General features: G+C 41.2%; 2 protein-coding genes across 5 annotated transcripts in view; both read right to left on the minus strand.

The window, feature by feature from the left end:
• Positions 1–9,251, minus strand: part of il13ra2 (interleukin 13 receptor, alpha 2) — a 45,255-nt gene extending 36,004 nt beyond the window's left edge. Inside the window, exon 1 of one of the 4 annotated variants that reach the window (XM_052021073.1) lies at positions 9,112–9,251. Coding sequence is in view for 1 of the 4 variants with exons in the window: in XM_052021071.1 (XP_051877031.1) it covers positions 8,653–8,667 (15 nt within the window). In the remaining 3 variants the exon portion in view is untranslated. Of the gene's footprint in view, positions 1–2,316; positions 2,398–8,652; positions 9,013–9,111 lie in introns of those variants that run through there. The other 3 variants (XM_052021071.1, XM_052021072.1, XM_052021074.1) reach the window with 3 other exon arrangements.
• A 15,111-nt stretch (positions 9,252–24,362) lies between these two features.
• Positions 24,363–25,327, minus strand: part of lrch2 (leucine-rich repeats and calponin homology (CH) domain containing 2) — a 141,628-nt gene continuing 140,663 nt past the window's right edge. Inside the window, 2 exon segments of the mRNA XM_052021069.1 lie at positions 24,363–24,862; positions 24,865–24,909. Of these exon segments, the coding sequence (XP_051877029.1) occupies positions 24,788–24,862; positions 24,865–24,909 (120 nt within the window). The 3' untranslated portion in view covers positions 24,363–24,787.

The raw sequence follows: 25,327 nt of genomic DNA on the forward strand, positions 1-25,327 counted from the left end.
TGGGAACTGGTTGTTGTCCCTCCTCCCTCCAAGGTAGTCTGCAGTCGGCCTGGGGGACATCAAGATATTAGAGGCCATTCAAGCCATGCTGCAGAAAGGAGTCATTAGGCCTGCAGCCTCCCCTTTTAACAGCCCCGTCCGTAAAAAGAACGGGACGTGGCGCATGATGGTGGATTTGAACAAGGCTGCCCCCACCTCAACTCCCATTGGGCCCCCTCAAGGGAGAAGTCGTTGCACACGGTCCCGGGGATACTCGTTAGGTCGCGATTCCAGGTCGAGCTAACTTGTCCTGTCTCCATACCCAACACCTGACCTGCCGGGAATGATTTTGTTTCCCCCCCCCACTACAGGATGATGGCACTGCTCCACCCCCTCCTCCTGCTGACTGCGATGATTGGTGAGATGTCTGCTCAAACCTTCCTCGAAATTACCTACAAATTCGCCAGCACCTCAATTATATCGAACTGTTGGATCTACCTCTGAACCCCAGCACACACCAGTGAAGCTCTGCCATTGACAATGATTCCCTTGGATACTTTTCGAAATGAACTGTTTACATGGACTTTTTTTCCTTTCCTGTTGTGCCTATTGGGTTTGGTATATCAGTGTTTTGGGGGGGGGGGGTGGGTGGGTGGGTGGGGGGGAGCGGTTGGCAGTTCCATCACCTCCCTCACCACTGCAGCACATTCATTCCAAAGGTTCCCAGTGGGGTGGGTGTTTCAGGATCTGGTATTTCCCTTCATACAATTTAACCTCCACACGAGTCCTGGCCCTCAGAGCATTCCACACCCGCTGAGTACGCCAAGGGAATGCTGGTGTCGACTCCAGAATGAGCACAATTCCACCTTTTCAGTTGGCCATTGTGTGTGTGAGTGAGACTGGTATCTGGGTGCCTCCATGACTACTGCCACTGGTGCTGCTAAGCTGGGGCTCCCTGAACGGGACCCACTGGATTTGCGGCTACAATACCTACCCGTGGCTCCCCACGGGCTGGTACATTTGCTGTTTCCCAGTGTTTTTGGTACCCTGAACCCACGCTTGATGAACGGGGGGGGGTGGTCACCCAGCATACAGCAGTAAACAATGACGGCAGCAGAGCTGGCTGCCGTCAGGCTGGTAGCCCAGTAGAATTGGATGGCCCTGGATGATCCACTTGCTGCAGATGGTGGTACATGTGCAGTGATTACTAAGGAGTACTGCATTCTTCTCTGATAAATCCAGCAACCCCTCCAACCTTGCTGCTCACTTCAGGGACTTGGTGGCCAAAACTCAGAACCCAGGGACCAGCTCCTCCAGCATGACACCTTATGAGGAAACAGGTGGCCGTTTGGGTCACTGGGGGGAATGTTGGGCAACTATCACCCACTGGGCCACTGCCCTCATTTTAGTTGTCATAGTTTTTTCGTATTTTCTGCTATCCTTGAAACTTACTAGTAACACATTTTGACACATTTCTTTCCTTAGTTGTAGCTCTCCCTTTGATTGGTGAGTGATGTAACTTCCGAGGGGTGGAATGTAGTATGAGAGCACATGGATGTCACATGACCATAACAACACCGACCTCTCTGGTCGGAGGACACCATTGCTTATTGGATCCGAAGTGACACCACTGTCAATCAAGGTTTGGCTCCACCCCACCCATCAGGTGTAGGCATAGGGATTGGCCTTGGAGACCACCTTTGTTCCTGAACCTGCCTGACCATTGGCCTGTCTAAATCACCTGGCTGGGCCCCACCCAGCCTCCCAGCACTATACAACTTTTTGCACTCCCCTGGCCCTTCCTCTTTCAACTTCCCCAGGAATAGTGAGACCACGCTGTAGAGACCACTGGTAAGAGTGTGCACCACCACGTGGTTTGGGAGCATCTTAGTCAGATTCCAGGAAGTGTTAGGGCCAATACTTGTCTGGGTCAAGGAGTTCAGGCATTGAAGTGTTTATCCCTCGATAAGCTGTACCTTGTTTATTGTTTGTGTGTATCTCCTCATTATGATTCCTCCTCATGTTTCTGGTCTGTGTGTGTGTGTGCGCAAGTGTGCATCTGTTCCCATTCATTCTGTCCCCGTGTTTGCCTTTGTGATTAAACTCTTTTTAAAATCCAAAGCCTGTGTCCAGAGTCCTCCATCTTTAAGATTCCAAAAGAACCTTTTCACACAACATCAGTGGATAGTGGTTTATTCGATAAGCCATCAGTTTGGTCCTCTCGTGGAGAGTGAAATTCCAGCATAAACACAGGAACGATTACTAGAACATTGCCAAGAAGGGAGGGAAAAGTAGTTTGGATCTCAGATTGCCATAAAGGGGCCATTCAGTCCTTACCTGATTTGTGTAACAATAACCCAGCTGGTTTCCTGCCCTGTCCTGAAAGGACCATAAATCATTTCCTTGTTGGATGACACTTGAAGCTTAAGAGTTGCTTTTATTATATAATGATTATAATTATATGGATAAGAGCAACTCTCAAACTTCATTTCATTCAACAACCACAAAGCGATAGTGTGCCAAATATACACTTTTCATTCAGTACCTATTTGGGAAACAAAAGGAAGCAAGAATTCTTAGTGGCAACAGGCATAGAAATTAATTTACTCAAAGATGTTAGTCGTTGGAAGTCATATTAATGCAGTATGAAGTATTTTCTGTACATCTCTAGGTGCTTTGATACAGATTGCTGATATCATTTGCTCATTGGGTGAGATGTGTTCTGTGACTGTTTTCCATCATCAAACTCGCCTACGTTACATCAATGTCCATGCTCAAAAATCACTATCAGTAAGATTTTTAACCACATTGATCAGGGAAAAGACAGCCACAGTTCACTCACTGATGTACCAACTTTTACAATTGCTGAAAGCTCAGAAGCAATGTTACTTAATGTGCTAGTCACACTAAACATGCAGTAATGGTCAGATTGCTGCATGGCTTACTCTGCATTCTGGTTACACTAAACACTGACTCTTCCCTGCATCTTCAAATACACTGCTATAGCCAAAAGTATCTTCCAAAGCCTATTTGTCTAAATCTAATGACCGTCTTCATGGATGATATGGTTGCATAAAAGGCAGCTTCCTGGCACACCATGCTGCAAGTCAAAAAGTCAGCACCCAACACTTTATCCACGCAAGCTTTGCTAAAATTCTTATTCTTTATCTACAATACTCAAAACAAAAACTAGTGTAGAAATGGAGCTAGGCTAAACTGACTTGTACTCTAATCAATCTAACCTAACTATATTTACAACAATAAACTTTGTACTTCATCAGGTGGCAACTGCTTCCAAAATAAAACATACATAATAAGTGTGCAATTCTGGTCACCCCATTACAGGAAGGGGGTGAAGGCTTTGGAGAGGGTGCAGAAGAGGTTTACCAGGATGTTGTCTGGATTAGAGGGTACAAGCTAAAAGGAGAGATTTGTCAAACTTGGGCTGTTTCTCTGGAGCATCAGAGACTGAGGGGAGACCTGATAGAGAAATAAAGGACTGCAGATGCTGGAATCTAGATGAAAAACACTAGTGCTGGAGGAACTCAGCAAGCCAGGCAGCATCCGTGCAGAAAAGCATGCAGTCAACGTTTCAGGTCAGGACCCTTCTATCAGGAGACCTGATACAGGTTTATAAAATTATGAAAGGCCTAGACAGAATAGACCATCAGAATCTTTTACCCAGGGGAGAAATATCAAATACTAGAGGACATGGATTTAAGTTGAGTGGGGGAGTTTAAAGGAGATTTGTGGGGCAAGGTTTTTTTTAAAAGAAGAGTGGCAGTTGCCTGGAACAGGCTGCCGGGGCAGTGATGAAAGCAGACAAGATACTGGTGTTTATAGGCACCTGAGCAGAAGAGATTTAGTTTAATTTAGCAACATGGTCAGCACAGACATTGTGGGCCAAAGGGCCTGTTCCTGTGCCATACCATTCAATGTTTTGTGCACAATGCCATGCTGTTTCAATAATAAAAACAGAAAATGCAGAAAACACTCAGCAGGTCAGGCAGCATCTCTGGAGTGAGAAACAGTTATAATTTCAGGTTGAAGGCTCTTCATTAGAGCTGAACTGAAGGACCAATTATCTGAACTATTATCTCTGCTTTTCCTCTCCACAGATGCTGCCTGACCTGCTGAGAGACTCCGATACCTTCAGTTTCTCATTTCAGATTTCCAGCATCTGCAGCTTTTTGACTTTCTCCTCAGACCATCCCCATCTCTTGACTACCAGTGAGATTCTTTCCCTTTTAACCCTTCCTCCCCCATCCCAGACTACTGTCTCAGATAATCCTCTCTCACACCCCCATCCCTCCTAGCTTCAACAGCCCAAGTTCAGCACGAGGGGCAGAAGTGAAGACAGCAGCCACCTGACCAATCTACAATGATGATGATGGCAGAGAATACAGGTCTGGTGGACTCGACCTTTTCTCTAATGGCAAACTGTCCATCTCTGCAACCACTCAAGTGAATCTTTGCTGCACTCCCTCCACTGCAAGTACATTATTTTTTTAAATAAGACCATCAGATTTATACCATTACTGCAGTCACATTTGCCCTCCTCTTGTCCATAGGAACCATTGCAGAAACATGGAATTTTGGAAAATGATAACCTCTATAGTCACCCACTTTAAAACTCAGTTGTACATCAGAGTCATTGGCATTTTTCAGTTTTTAGTCTTATCAATTTCTGTAATACTTTTTTAAAAAACTAATTCTTAATCACAGTTCCTCATTTTTGCTGGCCCCTTGATTTTTTTTTGAAACAAGTCTGTCAGATGTACGTCTCTATGAAGAAATTGGTTAATTCCTCTGCCATTTCCTTATTCCCCATTACCCTTCTCTTTAATTGTAAGGAACCCAAACATTCCCTTTTACGTATCTTTGCTCTTGCCGTTTGACACTCATTTCATTTTGCTTCTCCTTGACAGTTTCTCAATCCTTTGTTGCTTTTTAAAAATGCTTACTATTCCCATGCCTACAGCTATTTCTGGCAATTTTACAAGCCTCTTCTTTGGATTAATATCATCTTTATTTTTAAAAAAATACTTGAGGAATTACTTTTCTTGGCAAGTATTTGTGCCTTAAAGGAATACATGTGTCTGCAAATTATGACTTACTTCTTTAAGTGCTCTCCATTGTCTGTCCACCATTCATCTTTCAACGCATTTACCCTATCAACCGCACTCAATTCAGCCTTCGTAGTTTCCTTTGTTTAGAGTGAAGACTTCAGTTGCAGATTGAAATGTATTACTTTCAAACTCTGTCAAATTCTCATATACTATGGTCACTCTTCCCTTAAGGTTCCTTTACAACAGGATCAATTAACCCTTTCTCATTACACAAGATCTAAAATAACCTTTTCCATAGTTTGTTCCTCAACATACTGATCTAGAAAATGATCTTGCATGTAGTTCATGTTTTTGTCCCGTTAATTTTATTTATCCAGTCTACATGTACATTAAAGTTCCCATGGTCCCTGTGCCACCCCTGTAACATGCTCCTCTAACTATCTGACTAATGCCATGCCCAATATTACAACTAGTATTTGATGGCCGAGAAATAGCCCTCACCAATGCTTTCTGCCCTTTGCTCGACCCAAGCCGATTCTAATTCTACATGAGCTGCCAAGGCAAGTTCATTTCTCATCACTGTACTGATCTTATCCCTTATTAATACTGCCACACCATGTTCTTTTCTTCATTTTTCTCCCACCCATCTGAAATATCAAATATCCTTAAACATTCAGCTCACAGCTTTGGTTACTCTACAGCCGTGTTTCCATGACAATTAGATCATTCCCATTTACATCTACTTGTGCCATTATTTTCATCTACCTTGTTGTGGATGCTCTGAACATTCAGATATAGCACCTTCAATTCTACCATTTTAACAATTTTATCAACTTTGATTCCATTTGCTCTTTGCTTCTGCTGCATACTTATTTTGCTGACTTCTAGCTCCCACTTCCTACATCCTTTTTCTCCTACCCGAATTCTTTTTCAGGTTCTCATCCTCCTGCCAAGCTAGTTGAAACTCTTACCATTAACACTAGCAAACCTCCCTGCGAAGATACTGGACTCGATCCTGCAGAGGTAAAACCGGTCTGACGTTTACTGGGTCTCACCAGTGCGTCTCTGCACCTGTACGTGAGGTAGGAGGGAGAGGGAGGGAGCATAGAAAATGGAGGGCAAGTGTGAAGAAGGCAAGATGGGGAGATGAGGGAAAAGGTCAGGGAGTTGGGGGGAGATGGAAGGAGTGAAGAAAGAAAGGGGAAGGGAACAATGGGGAGAACTAGTACAAGGACTAAAGGGACAGAGGGGTTGGATGAGGAAAAGGTGGTTGTGGGATGAGTGGCACATTGGTGGGGAGGGTTGAGAGCTGAGGGTAGGTGGGTGAGAGGCAAGAGAATAGGGACATGCAGAAGGGGGAGAGAGGGTGGAAGAAAGGTGGTGAGAGAAGAGCAGGTGAAGGCAGACAGAATGAGCAGGGCAAGTGGTAAGGGTAAGGGGGGACATGGTGTGAGCTTGGAAGGGTAGGGAGTGAGAGGGAGAGGGAACGTGAAGTATGGGGATGTGGAGAATGAGCTGGAGAAATGAGCTAATACAGTAATGAAGGGGTTGAGAGAAGAATGAACAGACAGGTGAGTGGGAAAGGATGAGTGGGTGATGAGGGGTGTCGGAGCAGGCGAGTGGTAGGTAACGTGGGGAAGGGAGGGTGAGGGAGTACAATGGTGTGGGAGAGCAAAGGATTGCAGGCTGGAGAGTAGTGGGGAAGGGGAGGATCAGTGGTGTGAGGGGGAGAGGGAGAAAGTGGAGGGAAGGGCAATGTGTAGGTAGATAGGGAACTGGTTAGTGGTTTTGAGGCAAGAGGGTGGAGTGGGAGAGGAAGGGAAATGGAGATGAGGAGAGAAGGGGAGGTGGGGTGGAAGAATGAGATGGGCAAGGTTTAGGGAAAACTGGAAAAGTGGTCAGGAGAGGAGGAACGGAAAGAAAAGAGCAAGGAAGGAAAAATGCAGGAAGGGGCAAGGGGAAGAGAATTGGCAAATGGTGGAATTGAGTTGGGGCAAAAGGAGGGAGTGAGAGATGAGGGACGGGTGGAATGTTTGAAAGAAGGAGAAAAAGTAGAGGAATGGGGATAACTGGGGGTTAAGGAATAGAGGAGTGAGTGAGATGTGGAGAAGTGAGTGAGATACGAGGTGGGAGAATGGGTAGGGGTAGAGTAACAGAGGGGGAGCTAGGGAGAGAGCAAAGAGGAAGGGGGAAGGGTGAGATAGAGGGAGGGGCAGAGACAGTTGCAGGAGGGCAGTACAGGGGGTGAGAACACAGAGGAAAGAAATTTCACCTAAAGTTTGGTGGAGCCTTGAAACCCACTGTCTAAAAGTTGGGCAACATAGAATCCTATGGAGACACTAGACTGCAAATGCTGGAATCTGGAGCAACAAACAAAATGCTGGAGGAACTCAGCGGGTGAAGCAGCATCTATGGAGGTGAATGGACAGTCGACGCTTCAGGTCGAGACTCTTCATCTGGACTGAACTTTGAAATGTGGGCTGGAATGAGTCAGGACACACCCAGAAGCGGTCACCCCCAAAATCCCAATCTCAGTTCTCTCTGGAGATTTTGTATATTTCACATAAAATTAATTTGGAGAATCTCAGTTTAGTTCACTCTGAGCTTGTGCAGCATTACAAACTCAACGGTCCCTTTTATTTCTGCAGCTGAGCTTGAAACTATGACGAGATGGTGGTAATTTCCGTTAGAGCGTGCGCGTCATCTCAGCCCAGCACTGACCACCCACGAAATAAACTGGAAATACTTAACGCTGGATAACATCCCGTGTTGACATTTACCGCGCACATGAGAGAATTTGACTCCAACAAGTGCGAATACTAACAAAAAAAGGTAAAACCTGATAGACACCATTCGTAAAACAAAGCACAATTAAAACGTTTGTTCACGGGTCTTTCGAACTCTGTTCAAAGATATCAATGAAACAATTGAACCTCGTTGCCTGAAGTTTTGTTTGAACAAGGAGGGAACATTATCGCACTTATCTGTGCAATTTATAATTCACTTCCAACGCAAGAACGCCTCCACATGTTAGCTTGTTTCTATAGACTGTTCCGCCCTAAATAACCCTTATACAAACTGTGCCTTTACATGTGATTGCATGGAAAAGCATCAACAGTCACTTTGGCAGACTCCGCTCAAACCATTACTTTATACCTAACTTAAGTATCAGAGTCGCAAATACCTGAACGAAAAAAAAGTGACTTTACTTGGGATTCCTTAAACTGATAAGTTACCGAACTGGTCCATTCGACGTCCGTCCACTATTACCTCTGCGAGAAGATTTAACGCATAACGCATGAATTAGTTTCCGAAAGCCATTACGTAACTTTTTAGGATGAAAAAACTGTCAGTATTAGGAAAGTTAAAGTGTTGATTCAAGTGATCGTCCAATCCATATCCCGTACGCGTTGAAAGGTAATTGAGAGTATTTTGTATCTACTTACAGTAGGTTCATTTTATACCTTGGCGATGATAATTTCAATATTCAGATGCTGCCAATACACTACAGATACGCTTCTTTCATTGAAATACAGTATAGTTACAATTCAGACATTTACATCGATTCCGTTTTATGGAATATATTGGTTAGAGATGAACTTACACTCAAGTGGTACATACCAAATGTAGAGTCTCATCTCTTCGGTTCTTGGTTCAGCGATCTCTGCCCTTTGACTAACAGTTTACCTGACTGACCGTACGCGCAGGATGTGACAGATTATGTGGGGCGACTCCCTCTGCTTTTACTGTTGGCTAAACTGCACTATTTATCTGTATGTAATTAGATATTATCTGCATGAGCCAGGGAATAAAAAAAGTCGGCGAGAGAGAACCGGCCAGTTCTGGCACAAACATCCAGACGGGATTGTTCGTCGTCCACCTAGAACACGAGTATTTCCAACTTTTATTTCAGGTTTTCAGCATCATCTGTCTTTCTCTATTTACCCCCTTCATCTGCTTCTGCTTACACTTTCCCCGATCCCTTATAATAACAACAAAAGCAATACCGTCACCTTTGGCACCCAACCTATCACGAACATTCCTTTTATTGTATCCATCCTACCTTAAAACGTGCCTATTTTCTCACAGTTCCAGTTTTGATAAAGGGTTGTTAGCTCTTTCCCAAGATTCTGCGCTGGCAGTTCAGTATCTCCTGCGTGGGTTTATACTAGAGTATTCTTCACCAGGCGTTTACTGTAAAACCATCTTCAACGGATTTTCCTCCTGAACAGCCCCACCCTCTGACTCACCCCCACCCACACCCCTTCCCGCCCTCCAGTTCTTTCCTTCGCAAAACCACTCACTCACGAGTTACAAAACAGAACGCAACTGCATACCCCTCCCAGCTACCCTTGAAGTCATTTGGAGATTATTAGTGGCTTACCTTTGAACGAGTAATTGGAATTGAATTAAATACGCAGGTGTCCAGAAGCAATCACTAAATCAGTACATAATGTGGGTATGTGTGGTCAGAAGCTTAATATGAGCATTGTCCCAGAGATGATAGCAGTGAGCCATCTTCTTGAACTGCTGAGGTTCTGCCGGTAAAGTTACTGCTAAAGTGCTGGTGAGTTGGGAGTTCTAGGACTCAGGCACGAGAAAGGAATGGTGATTATTTCCGAGGCAAGGTGTGATACTTGGAGGGGAGCCTATAGGCGATGATGATCCTATCTAGCTGCATGTTCTTGCCTTCGTTGCTACCAGATGTTACAGAATTGGGAGAAACTGTCAGAATAGCCTGGACAAATAGAGGAATGTAGTTATGGAGATTGGATAGTGTTGCCAATTATATTCAGCACCCAATAAACCACACCATACAATGACTTTACCCAATAATTGAACTAATCAAGATTGATGAAGTATAAACAACCCCAAGATTCATTATGTAGTTTCAAACAAGACTCAGTTTCACGACTTCCATAATTTACTATATGTATTCAGATATTGCCTACTCTAGGTGAACCTGGCCGGGATTTGACTTGATGAGCTCTTCTCCAAGTACCTGACTCTGTGTCTTCTGTGATTGTTGTCCTCCAAAATTAATCCCGCTCATCCTGTAAGGCACCTTTTGAAGCATTTCTTTGCATACCCCCCACTGACAGTGCTTTGATTTTACAGCCAATTGCATGGCTATGTCAACTCCTTTTCCATACAGTGGCATGCAAAAGTTTGGGCACCCCAATCAAAATTTCTGTTACTGTGAATAGCTAAGCGAGTAAAAGATGACCTGATTTCCAAAAGGCATAAAGTTAAAGATGACACATTTCTTTAATATTTTAAGCAGATTACTTTTTTATTTCCATCTTTTACAGTTTCAAAATAACAAAAAAGGAAAAGGGCCCGAGGCAAAAGTTTGGGCACCCTGCATGGTCAGTACTTAGTAACACCCCCTTTGGCAAGTATCACAGCTTGTAAACACTTTCTGTAGCCAGCTAAAAGTCTTTCAATTCTTGTTTGGGGGATTTTCGCCCATTCTTTCTTGCAAAACGCTTCTAGTTCTGTGAGATTCTTGAGCCGTCTTGCATGCACTGCTCTTTTGATGTCTATCCACAAATTTTTAATGATGTTTAGGTTGGGGGACTGTGAGGGCCATGGCAAAACCTTCAGCTTGTGCCTCTTGAGGTAGTCCATTGTGGATTTTGAGGTGTGTTTAGGATTGTTATCCTGTTGTAGAAGCCATCCTCTTTTCACCTTCAGCTTTTTTTTAAACGGTGTGATGTTTGCTTCCAGAATTTGCTGGTACTTAATTGAATTTATTCTTCCCTCTACCAATGAAATGTTCCCCGTGCCACTGGCTGCAACACAAGCCCAAAGCATGATTGATCCACCCCTGTGCTTAAAGTTGGAGAGGTGTTCTTTTCATGAAATTCAGCACCCTTTTTTCTCCAAACATACATCTGCTCATATCAGCCAAAAAATTCTACTTTAACTTCATCAGTCCACAGGACTTGTTTCCAAAATGCATCAGGCTTGTTTAGATGTTCCTTTGCAAACTTCTGACGCTGAATTTTGTGGTGAGGATGCAGGAAAGGTTTTCTTTTGATGACTCTTCCATGAAGGTCATATTTGTGCAGGTGTCGCTGCACAGTAAGACAGTGCACCACCACTCCAGAGTCTGCTAAATCTTCCTGAAGGTCTTTTGCAGTCAAACGGGGGTTTTGATTTGCCTTTCTAGCAATCCTATGAGCAGTTCTCTCGGAAAGTTTTCTTGGTCTTCCAGACCTCAACTTGACCTCCACCATTCCTGTTAACTGCCATTTCTAAATTACATTATGAACTGAGGAAACGGCTACCTAAAAATGCTTTGCTATCTTCTTATAGCCTTCTCCTGCTTTGTGGGCATCATTTATTTTAAGTTTCAGAGTGCTAGGCAGCTGCTTAGAGGAGCCCATGGCTGCTGATTGTTGGGACAAGGTTTGAGGAGTCAGGGTACTTATAAAGCTTTGAAATTTGCATCACCTAACATTTCCTAATGATGACTGTGAACAAGCCATAGCCCTGAGAAGCTAATGAAGGTCTGAGAGCTTGAGGTGCCCAAACTTTTGCATGGTGCTCATTTTCTTTCTTCACTCTAAAATTGTACAAAACAAAAATACACTAATCTTGCTTAAAATGTTGAAAAGAATGTTTCATCTTTAACTTTATGACTTCTGGAGATCAGTTCATCTTCTACTCACTTAACTATTCACAGTAACAGAAATTTGACCAGGGTGCCCAAACTTTTGCATGCCACTGTATAGTATGTATTTGTTTCTTTAATTTCTTCAAATTTCTGCTGGCACTGTAGTCAGTTCTGCAATTATCAGGATCCCTGTTGATAGCAGAACATCCTTATTTATTCAAGTTCAAGTTTGTCATGGGTGTACCGGGTATAAATGCCATGAAAATTAGCTTTTTGAAGCAGCAGCACAGTACGTTACAGACATGATAAACATAAGTCAACAAACTTAAATTAACAAATTATACATAACTTGCATATATGCAAAAATAAACACAACACAATTGTAAGTCAAGAGAGAGAAAAAGACATAGTCTAAAGGTAGTGTTAGGTGTTTTTCAGGTCAGTTCAGGAACCTGATGGCAGTGGGGAAGAAGCTGTTGTTGAACCTTGAGCTGTAGGTCTTCAGGCTACTGTACCTCCTGCCCACTGGCAGCATTGAGAAGAGGACATGGCCTAGATGGTCAGATCCTGACAATGGATGTCGCCTTCCTGTGATATCGCCTCTTGTAAACATCTTCCATGGTGGGGAGAGCTGTGCTTGTGACGGAATTGGCCGAGTCCACTACTTTCTGTAACCTCTTGCATGCCTGTGCATTGGAGTTTCCATACCAGGCTGTGATGCAACCAGTCAGAATGCTTTCTACTGTACAAAAGTTTGTCAGAGTCTTTGATGACATGTTGAATCTCCTTAAGCTGCTGAGAGAGGCTGGCGTGCCTTATTCAGGGTTGCATCTATGTGCTGGGCTCAGGATAGGTCCTCCGAGATGTTGACATCCAGGAACTTGAAACTGCTCACCCTTTCCACCACAGACCTTTCAATGAGGACTGATGTGTGTTTGCCTGACTTCCCCTTCCTAAAGCCCACAATCAGTTCCTTGGTATTGCTGACGTTGAGTGCAAGGTTATTGTTATGACACCACTGAAGCAGCTGATCTATCTCACTCCTGTACACTTCCTTGTTCCATCTGTGATTCTACCAACAACTGTGGTGTCATCGGCAAATTTGTAGATGGTGTTGGAGCTATGCTTAGCCACACAATCATAGGTATATAGAGAGTAGAGCAGGGGGCTAGGAATGCAGTCCTGGAGATGCACCTCAGTTGATGGTCAGTGAGGAGGAGATGTTATTTGTGATCCGCACTGACTGTGGTCTCCCAGTGAGGAAGCAGAAGATCCAATTGCAGAGGAAGACACAGATACCCAGTCTTGGAGCTTGACGAGGGGACAATGGTGTTGAATACCAAGTGGCAGTCAATGATTTATGTGTTCTAGTTGTCCAGGTGGTCCAGAGCAGAGTGGAGAGCCAGCATGATAGCATCTGCTCTTGACCTATTGTGGCAATAGGTGAATTAAAGTGGGTCCAGGTCCTCCTTACTGAGGCAGGAGTTGATTTGAGCCATAACGAATCTCCTGAAGCACTTCATTATGGTGGGTGTGAGCACTACTGGATGGCTGTCATTTGAGGCAGGTCACCCTGCTCTTCTTGGGCACTGGTACAATTGACACCATCTTGAAGCAGGTGGGAACCTCAGACAGCAGAAGCAAGAGGTTGAATATGTCCCTGAGCACTCCAGCCAGTTGGTCAGCACAGATTTTTAGCACTCGATCAGGTATGCAGTCAGGTCCTGGCGCTTTGCGTGGGTTCACCCTCCTAAAGGATGTTCTGACATCAGCCTCTGAAACTGAGATCACAGGGTCATCGTGTGCTGTGGAGACTCACACAGGTGTGTCATTATTCTCCCTCACAAAGCATGCATAAAGGGCATTAGCTCATCAAGGAGTGATGTGTCATTGCTATTCATGCTATTTGATTTGACCTTGCAGGGAGTGATTGCATGCACAGCTGTGGCACATACATTTGTGTCTCCAGCTTTGTCTGGAATTGCCTTCCAGAGGTCGTAACTGGACTTGTAGGTCTCTGGATCACCAATCCTGAACACCACAGATCTACCCCTCAGCAGACTGCAAATCTCCTGGTTCATCCAGGGCTTCTGTTTGGGAAGACCCAATATGATTTTGTAGGCACACACTTGTCCATGCAGATCTTGAAGTCAGTGACGACTGTGGCATATTTGTTCAGGTCTGGCGATGAATCCCTGAATATGGTGCAGTCCACCGATTCAAAGCAATTCTGTATATGCTCCTCCACCTCCCTTGACCATACCTTCATTGTCCTCTCCACTGGTGCCACTCTTCAGTCTCTGCCTGTACACAGGAAGCAGAAGCACAGCGAGGTGGTTAGATTTCCCAAAGTGTGGGCACAGGATGGCTCGGCAGGCGCGCTTGATGGTGGTGTAACAGTAGTCGAGTGTGTCAGGTCCTTTGGTGTTATGGTGACATGCTGGTAGTAGTTTAGCAGAGGCTACTTCAGGCTAGCCTGGTTGAAGTCCCCAATGTTGATGGGGAAGGCACTGGGGTGCGCTGCTTCGTGCCTGTTAATCATGGCGCTCAATTCTTCCAGTGCCAGCTTGAACTCTGCCTGGGGTGGGATGGATACTACAACCAGGTTAATGGGAGAGAACTCTCTCAGCAGATAGCACGAGTGACACTTGACCGCCAGATGTTCCAGGTTGGGGCAGCAGGACTGAGACAGAACCACCACATCTGAGCACCATGACAAGTCAATCAAGAAGCAAACACCACCACCTCTACTTTTACCTGACACTGCCATCTGATCTATGTAGTAGATGGCGATACCCTCGGGTTGGAGCATGGTAAGCATGGTATCAGGGGAGGCGAGGGTGAGCCACGTCTCTATGAAACAGTACACAGCAGTCCCTCGCTTCTCTCTCTAAAACAGCAGTCTTGCTCCGAAGTTTTACATTGTTTTCCCAATGACTGCACATCAATAAGGAGGATGCTAGGGAGCAGTGTGTGGGGAGAGGAAGGTGGGGTTGGGATGGGGGATCTCAAGCCCAGACACTCAGTCTCACCTGAAGTCCTTCCTGGCATCCATGTTTTCTGGCACAATGGAGGCCTCCTCGATGCTTCCAAGTGCTGTACTTGCCTTCTGCTGGGTCCCTCTAGTGATCATAAGATCACAAATGTGTTTAAATGGCTTAAAACAGTTTGTTGCGGCAGTCATTGTGGGTGCAGGTTTAAGATTTAAAAGGTAATAATGGGAGTATTTTATTGTTCCCTTAGAAGCTGGCTGCAAAATGTCACCACTTTCCAGCACCACTGGGTGACATAGTGGCTAGCAAAGACTGTGGGGTATTCTTCTTTTCATTGTTCACACCTATTTACCCTAACCTAACATCTTCCCTGTTAAATCTCATGACCGCTGAAATTGCATTTTTCATTTTGTGTAAGGAATCTCTACTCTCATTTTGATGGTGAGGTAAAGCCGAGAGCCCTGCAGGACTGAGATAGTCCAGTATCAACTTTACTTCCTCCCCATCATTTAGTACACACAGCTCTTGCTGTTTGTGGATAATATAATTCATGTTAACTTTGATGCAGTTCAAAGACCGGATTCTTTCTTGCCATCTCTGCTAGCTGTGTGCATGAAAATGGGGTTTCTTAATGTACTGTTTCTTTTCGATCACTGGGTAATGTCCTGGTTGTCACCAAGGGATTCATTGGGAGTGGGAACTGCTGAGACTGTTTGGGTTGCGATGCAGCTACTGGCAACATGGAGGCCATTGGAATGGGATCTTCTTGTGGGACTAACAGCTATCCATAATCCTCATTCTGATTGTTCCAGTGAACCTCTTCATTGAGCAAAACCCAGTCTACATCTTCCCTAACTTCACTGTATTCTGCCTTTACTGTATAAGCACACATGAATCCCCTCTGAATGCTAAGCTGCCAATTCAGTGTTTCAGTTTCCCGATGACATTTAGAATGGTCGGGTCTCCTCTCTCTTTCAGTCCAATTACATGTATGGAGTACTTCTTACTGCCACTTCCAAATCATTACATTTACTTTCTAATTTTTTGTTTCCTCCTCTAATTTTGTTTTTTTTCTTGTTAATTATTTTCCTTGAGATTCTTTCTCTGCTAGAGCCTGAAACTGACTCAAATATAATCCATTCATTTCTCCTTTACTTTCTTTGTGCTCCAAACTTTGAACTCTCATCCTGACCTTCTCTCTGATTATTGCTTTAGTTTATTCATTTCTTCTTTAACTTCTAATTCTAGTAATGCACGTGTAACTGCAATTGATTTACTTGATTCTTAGGCTCTTTTGCCCTGATCAGCTCGAGTCTGCTCCCAGAGCATATTACCACCTTTAGCTCAGGATATTAAAATCAGCTCCAATCAAGCCCACCCAAGGGCACCAAATGTTGCCAATTATGTTTAGCATGTAATAAACCACACAAATGACTTTGCACAATAACTACTTTATCAAACATGATTAGTTCATATATCCCAAATAATCACTATGCAGCTTCAGACAAGACTAACTGTAGTTTCACAATTGTTTAGTTAGCTTCAAAGCTTCCACAACTCACTACGTGCATTCATATATTACCTGCTCTAGATGAACCTGGCCGGGGTTCGACGATGAGTTCTTCAAGTATCTGATTCTGTCTTCTGTGATAGTTGTTCTCCGAAGTTGTTGCTCCCAATCATCCTGAGACACACCTTTTTGGGGATATTTTGTGTATCCTGCTGTCATTTTCACAGCCAATTGCATGACTACAAGCCATCTTCTTTTCCACATATGCACTTGTTTCTTTAATTCAAATTTCTGCTGGAACTATTCCATTATCACTTTAACATGTCTACCACTAGTTCTATAATTATCAGGGTGTCTGTTCACAGCAGAACATCCTTACTAGAACTGTATCTGCACAACTTGACTTTCTCTCATTGATACTAACCAGATGTCTGGTTGTCGATCTCATGACCATGCTCCACCATATTTCCTTCATCTGCTTCTCACTACAACAAGCTGGGCTTGTTTCTCCCCTCAGGGTGACCTGAGAGAAGTATACAAGATTTTGAGAGGCCTAGGTAGGCTAGTCAAAATCTTATTCCCCAGTGACATCAAAAACAAGGTGATATGAGTTTAAAGAAAGATGAAGGCATTTCAAAGGGGGTTTGAGGGGAAAGTTTTTTTTTACACAAAAGAAAGCTTGATATCTGGAATGCACTACCAGAGGAGGTGGTGGATTCAGACGCAATTACTATGCCTAAGAGGCATTTAGACAGACACTTAAATAGACAAGGCATTGAAGGATCCAGTCCGATGCAGGCAAATGGAATTAGCATAGATAGGCAAAAAAGTCAGCATGGACTTGGTGGGCCAAATCTACCAGTGGTGGAAGGAATGAATGTTTCAGAGGAAGGATGGTATCTGTAAATCATGAAGGCTCTTCTGCTCTGGATGGTGTTGAGCTACTTCAGTATTTGGAGTTGCACACATCCAGGCAAGCAAACTGGTATTCCATTTCAGTCCCTTGAAGATGTTGATAAAGCTTTGGGGTGTCAAGAGTTGAGTCATTCCCCTACAGCATATCCAACCTTTGATCTACACTTATTTGTGTAGTCAATGTATTTGAGTTTGTAGTCAATAGTGACCTGCAGGATGTTGATAGCAGGCATCAAGAATTGGTTAAACTCTTGTTGAAGATGACAATTGCCTGGAACACAAGTGGCATTTAATATTTGTGTCGCATCTCCTGTCTTTCTGCGTGCAGGCATTGAGTTGTCAAGGAATGAGATGCAATCAGTGACTGGGAATCTGCAGTGGAGAACAAGCTCTGGAGGTCAGGTAAATAATATGACAAGTTAGTGAGTAGAAAAGTCAAAAGTGTTGTCAGTGTATATGGGAAACAACATTTTTTTGGATTATTTTGATGAGGGGCAGCAGGTAGGGGGCACAATAGATTTACCTTTGCTTGGCTGGTAAAAGAAACTATTACTCAATACTTACTCAAGGAGCATTCCCCACTTCTTAAATGTGTAAAGTGAGCAGCAATCTGAAAACACACCACATGATCATTAAAGACTGGCAGGAAGGAAACTGTGGAAATGAGAAAATGGAATTGAAGGAATGCTGAGAGCCAAGGTTTAGAGAACCATTGCTTAAAGAGATGGAGGCAAACCCATTGAGGGCTTTGGGCAAGATATTAAATAAGAGGTTAAAGTTATATACAAAATGCTTTGGATTATTCAAAAGAATTGCTATTGTATTATTTAACAGTGGAATCAAAACAGCAATTAATCCCTAACATCATTCTGCAGCCCTAGTAAAACAATAACACAACTGTCCGAAAAGATCGATTTATTCCTTAAACATGAAACAATTTATGAAACATACTGTACATTATACATATATGTATAGTCTTGGGTTTGGTCAAATAACTCCGTGCATGCAAAATGTAATACAAATTATTTACAGATGTTTATAGGCTTCTTGAGGGAAAACCTATATATTTGAGGAAGTTTAACAACTGAATTCATCTGTCAGACAACTAAGGTTACATAAATATACAGAATTTTGTATTAAAACATTAAAACTGAATGAAATGATCTGTAGAAAGCAAAATAGGGAAATAGGACATCTGTACTACATTTATTTACATGTGATTTCAGGTAATCCTATTGCATTTCAAGGGCCAAGTGAAAACACTGAACTAACTTCATACTTTTTGTTTTAAAAAGCTACCGATGATATACTATCACCAAATATGCAATTACTCAAAATCTTTTGCTGATTCCAAACAAGCTACTATCAGTATTTGCCATGAATAAAAATTATAATTACAAAATGATTTTTTTTTTTACAAATTGCAAATGTCTTCCATATATACCTTGGAATTTTATGTACACTGGATTATTAAAAGAATTGTGTGGCACATACTTCCTTCAAATTACAACTGGATAAACTGGCTAACACAATTGAAACAAGGTTGATAGGCAATAAGTGAAATTTAAATACCACAGTGTAAAATATGCTTACCAACTTCCCTGTGGAATCTAAAAATCTAAATTTGCAGCCGATTCTGCAATATGCATTACCTAGAACCCCAAAATTAGGTCAGTTACTTTGGCCCTGTTTACTCTATTGTCACATTTTCCAAGTTGAAGTTTATATCTATACAATCAAATGTTTATCAATAACCAGAAATCTGCTCACTGCAAACCTATTACAAACAATTTTTTTTTACTGTTTTGAAAGTTAGTGGCCTCCCAACTGGAGGGGAAAATCTTCGAAACTTTGCTAATAATTAAAAAAAAAACAGCCTCCAACATAATTTATCACTATAAATCCAGTTTTATTATTTCTGTGCAAAAATTTGTTCCCTAATTTTGCATTATATTCACAAAAGTGCTCCAAACTTAGAGAAATGCTTGTAGTAACAAAAATATTTACTATTCAAACTGTGCTCCACTGATTTCACAACACCAACTACTTTTACAGCTAAAATATCTGGTAAATTAAAAAAAATGCTACCAGAGATATTATGTAATTAACTGGCAATGGCAAGTGACAACATTTCAAAAACATTAATACCACCCACAGGCTACTCATGACAGAAAATCTCAGTCATAATCTGATTCCGTTTAGATAGTATGAAATTACACAGATTTTAAAATCTTTGCAGTAAATACTTTCAAGCTGGTGATCTAATATATTGAAAAAAAAGATTTGTTGGCCAAATGCCAAATGTGCTGATAACCTAATGTTAATACAGCATCTCATTGAATGTGAACAGTGCTGGAAGACAAAATAACTTATTACATTGAACGGAGGCATTAAAGATTTAACTTTTGACAGAGTCATATATATGGGTGGAGGGAGGAAAATACTTTCACCAAAGATGTGCAGAATAGACACCAAGAATGGGTCCAATTTAGTTTATAATCAGCTTCCTCACCACTTCTCAAACTCCAGGTGAGCTGATACTAGTTCTAATTCAAATCTGATTTTAAAATACCACTGCATTTTCCCTACCTAAAGACATCCTTATGTACATCTCCTTGCAATAACAGTAAGACTCTCCTCAGAATAAATTCAATAAAACAGATTAGCCTGAGAAATGAGTAAATTTCAGTATTAATAATTAATAACCAGAATCCCTACTAAAATGCTAATCTGCAATTAATCATTTGAAATAAAATACATCATTTCTAAATTTTGTACTATTAAGAAAATTCATTTTTGACAGCATCAATCCCAAAAGACCTTTGGCACTCAAAAGGTACAACCTATCCCATTTCTTTTCAGTGTTTTGCACCTCTGGACTGTGAATGCAGCAACTATTGTTGCAATATATTGTGAGAAGTTATGAAATTACCCCAAAGCTTTGAAATTAAATAAATTAATGATTTGTATTGAACAGAAAAAAAATTAAACAAAACCTTATACTATACATATATATAAAACAATATTGTACACCAAATTAAATAGGCAGGAGCAAGCTTGATGCCCTATCAAACCAATTCAGGGGGTGCGATGTAAACAAAATATTTAAAATATTTACTGCAATGTCCACATCAAAAGCTGTCTTCTATTCAGAGCAATTCTTTTAATCTTGGAAAACCCACTGAAGTAATAATGGGAACCTATAAATACACTCTACATTTCAGAATTAAGTTACATTTGATTGCATCGAAATGTCAGCAAAGATGCAATAAAATTGCAACATTCAGTATTTTAGTATAATGAATCCTACAGAAACTGGTGGAATTATAATTCATTTTACTAAAATCATCAATATTAGTTTATTACATTATGAATCAAAATGCCTGAGGATAAACCTAAAATCTGTTGCAAAATTTGAGAATGTTTTTGCATACAAGGTAGACAAACACCTTGTATTTTCATTTGTTTCAAATAAGTACAAAATTCCATGATTTCGAGAAGTTATTATGAGCAATAAAATTGCTCAACTTATCCTTTTTCTTTTGTTACAATTACTTAACAAATCACATCAGAACACTGCCAATGAGACCAAGAGAATAAGTTGTTTTACACTGCATTCTGTTGAATGCTTTCTAACTTTGGAACCTCAGTCAAATATTTTCCAATGAATCTTATAATTAATACTGCAATGCAAAGATCTTGGTGGACTAAATCTCTAATTTCCACTTTGCATTAGTCAAGAATTTCAATGACGTGGCCGTCTTTAATTCATACACCTGGTGGATCCAGGAAAATTAATCTCCTGGGGTAAATGTTTGTGTATTCTCAATAAATAATAAATCATGGATACAAAAAAGTAAACACATGCTTACCTAACCATCCATGCCCATCCCTTAACTAGATATTTAATCCAAATGCTAAACCCAACATTTCCCACTCTGACAAAATCATTACTGCAATACACAATTTCATGAAATTCATGAAAAGTCAAAGGTTTTAAAGCAAATTGAGTTTTTTGTTTTGGAGACATTCTATTCAAATTTCATCCCATGACGAAGTGAGCCATACTAACCTACAATAGGTGGCAAATAATATCCAATCTCTACTACTGGTCTCCTTCCCCCCCCAAAAATTTGTACTTGCCGCAGAAGTGTAATGAGGATTCATTAGATTAATTCCTGGTTTGTCATATGAGAATTAAGCAGACTTGGCTTGTGTCCTCTAGCTTAGAAGAATGAAAGGTGACATTGAGTATTACATGGCTCAACAGGGTGGATACAGGATTTTTTCTTCTCAGGAGTCTGGAGTCTAAAATTGAAATAAGAAATTTCTTCATTCAAAGGGGAGTTTAATCTTTGGAATCCTCTACCAGAACCACCTGTGAAGGTTCAATCAGAGTTCATTCAAGACAGGCATCAATTGATGTCTGGATTTCAAGAGATCTGGGGCTAATGCAAGTAGATGATTAACCATGACCAAAATGAATGAATGGTTCACTCCATATCCAAACCTATAAAATGATTCGCATTGATGCCTGTTTCACAGCATGGGAAATAGTGACTTGTTTTGTTTTGTGATAAAATCAAATGCCTGTTGGAACAGTAAATCATTTTGCTGAGACCTGATTAATGCTGTTGTACAGGCCTTTGCTGCTTTTTAATTTCTTAATAAATATACACCGATGGTTTTCTAAGTTTTGTAACTTATCAGAATGTTATTAGTCTGTAATTAAGAGGTCTAGATTTACCATGCATCTCAAAAGGTAATTGCTTCATGTTTCACCCAATATATTTACCTTTGAGATTACTTTGCACATAAGGTCCCTTTTGTTTCTGATGCACATCACTTTTTGTGCATGGTACGAGTGCAAAATACAAATTTTATCAGGAATTTAAGATTAATATTGTCAATAGAACTGCTAGAAGGCCAAGCACTGTGACACAATGAAGCAGTTAAAAAACAAACAAACCAATAGAAATGTTCAACTGGGATTAGTGTAAATAAGTACAATGGGCAGCATGGGGCGGGTGGGAGGGCGAGCCAAGAGGCCCGTTTCTGTGCTGTACCACTATGACGGGCTTAAAGGTGTCCTATGCCTAATTCTCATATTCCTGTCAGGAAGCTGAATTCCCTAACCCTTTTCTTGCGTCATTCTCAAGTTACCTGCTCCATGGTCTTGAATACTTGGAAGTGCATAACTGCTGCACTTCAAGGAGCCAAAGCTGCAGGGCTGTATGAAAGTTCCCGGTCACAAAAGTAACAATAGATTATTAAATCATTTCACTTGTGGAGTAGTATAATATTCATCTCTACAGAATGCACCTTTCCCTGATGTGAAACCATGTGTATTTTTTCCATTGAACATCTGGACTCCAAACCTAGTACAAATGAACTTTTAGCGAGACGGCTGGACTGCAGAAACCCATATCTTCATCTAGGTAAACAGAAGGGAAAACTTGAATATTGGGCTCAGCAAAGGGGTGGTGGAACAGTTAGTGCTGCTTCTGTATAGCTGCAGTGACCCAAGTTCAATTCTGATATCTGGTGCTGCGCAGAGGATTTGCATTCTTGAAACTTCATGGATGTCCTCTGGTGATACCATTTCCCTCCCATATCCCAAAGATATGTTGATTGGTATGTTAATTAGCTACTGTAAATTACCCTAATGTAGGTGAATGGAAGGGAAATTGGATAGGGGTGAGGAGTAAATGGGCGGGACAGAGAACAGGGAAATAAATTAGGGTATGGGATTGCTCTGAGAGCCAGCATAGACTCAGTGGGTTGAATGGCTTCCTTCTATGTCAGAATATGAAACGTATTATATTCTGCAATAAATAAAGCAAAACTGACGACGATAAAATTTAACAAGATAAATCAATAGTAGAATTATTTTGCAAATCAAACCTGGAACCAACAGACAGTTTTTTTTAAAACAAAAGAAAACTTACTCAGCAATTAATCCTCAATGGTCAATGGGCTGGGGTATGATGCCCAATGAATTACAAATAATTGTATAAATTATTATTCTTGACGACAGTACCTTCGTTTTTTTTGTACACCCTGGTGCTTTAGGTTATTTTCGTCTCAGATCTGGCAACCTCAAACTCACATCTTGCCTGGGTTTTTAACTTCTTCAACTTCTAAATCCCGAGTGGAGTAACCAGATTCAGTGAAATCCCTAATTTTTGTGCAGACATCAAGTGGCTGGTGAACAGATAAAGTACTCACATCACACGAAGGTGTGTGCACACATTAAAAAAATAAGCAAATAAATATTCAAAAGCTATTTTGTTCATAATACAAGACCATAATCTCGTGTTTTGGCGAGGCCAAAACAGAAAAAGGTCCGACTGCAGAAACTTGGACTGAATTGCAACTACTTTGTGGATCACAAGCTGCAAGTACACAGAAGTGCCCTTATTAGTATTTGTTAGTAATCAGTTTTCCTTGCATGTGGGTTTCAAACCAAAATACAAACCGTCTAAAAACATTCAATAACCAGATTAGATTTTCTGTTCATGGAAGAGGTTGAAGAGGTGACTAAAATATCAGTAATAAAATCTCCTACATGCTGGCTTCAAACTATTCTTGATATAAAAATACAAAAATGAAAGCACAAGAAGTTTTGGATGATGCCTTGGTCAACTAGTCTGTTGTTTGCTACAAGCTGAAAGGTCTATTCAAGGCTGTCTTTTATCTCAACTAGTTGAGAATGGTCAGAGTTTGGAATCTGGGTCACAGTTCGGTATCCATACCATAGGATGTTGCACAAGAGCCCTTTCCTGTGCAATGATCAATCTGTACAAGCTTTTATCATAAGGATGCTTCATACCTCCTGCAGCTTTGCATAACACTAACTTAGGAGCTGAAGACAGTTTTAATGAACCAATTGTTGAGGTTTTCCTAGGTTTGAACAAACCCACCACACAATATAGAAGCCAAAGAACGCTTCCAAACCCTTTGGTGTTAGCCAGCAGTCTTAACCAGTATAAAGCAAACCTGCCATGCATTCTCAAGGAACTCAATATAACAAGAAAAAGTCAAGAATGTTTGAAACTAAAAAACTCCTTGACAATCAATTTGTAGAAGTCCTCTATGAAATGGAAGCCAAAACTGGTACAAAAATCCAGTAGCCCTTTACAAAAAAACATGAAGAGTAACAGCTGAATTTAAAATTGATCAACTTACAAATCGAGACAAAAATCACAAATAGGAAGGCAACAGTGGAGGTCAGTATACAAAAAACTGATTCAATATCTTTATGCACCGAAAAATCATCTTTCTGCACGAGTGGGTTAAATGAACAAAAATATTTTTGTACATCGAGGGAGTAAGACATCCTAATAGTATGAATGCTTAAATGGATGAGGTCACAATAATGTATTCACTCTTTAAATCTATGTGGAAGGAGCATCTGGTATTTTATGGGCATCGAGCAAAAGACAAAGTAACTTGTCCTTTACCGTTATGGCAGCGATGACAAGTTGGGTGCAATTACCTGGCCTAAACAGACAAACACTGATATTTATACAAGTATTGGTTTTAGCAGTGAGAGACTATTAGCTTGATCTTGTTTTAAAAAAAAGTGCCAAGTTAAATGTTATCTCTGCAGTACGAGTTTTGAATACAGCTTTGTTTGGACTTGACTATAAAACAGAAAACCATGAATGTGATAATGTTATAAATGCCCAAGAATCAGTTACACAGCAGATAACTGCGTGTGTTTAGATGTAGGTAGTTCAAGTAGAGCTTGCACTGTAGAACCCACTTTCAACCAATCCAACGTTCTTCCAATATATGATGAGGCAGACAAAGTTTATCCTTAAAAAAAAAAGAGTAGATTCAATTAATATGCACACAATACAATTCTGCCTCTTCTAGAAGTTAAATTGTCAGTGTCAATAGTTTAAGATTTGGCAGACACATGAACAGGCAGGGAATGGAGGGATATAGGACCATATGCAGGCAGATAGGATTAGTTTAAAGTGGCATCATTGTCAGCACAGACTTGGTGGGCCAAAGGCCCCTATCCCTGTGCTGTTCTATGTTCTATTCATATAACTATTCAATCAATATTTTTTTTAAATGACAATTTCTTTTGGTTAAAACAGTAATTTTCCACATACTCATTCACCATTCAAAGCCAAGACTAATCATTTTCACTGAGCAGAAATTTTCAACAATCTCATTTTGAAACCAAATGGATTATGGCCTATTCAATAGTAAAGCCACCCCTGGA

The sequence above is a fragment of the Pristis pectinata genome, chromosome 8 (assembly GCF_009764475.1).
Source record: "Pristis pectinata isolate sPriPec2 chromosome 8, sPriPec2.1.pri, whole genome shotgun sequence".
NCBI lineage: Eukaryota > Metazoa > Chordata > Chondrichthyes > Rhinopristiformes > Pristidae > Pristis > Pristis pectinata.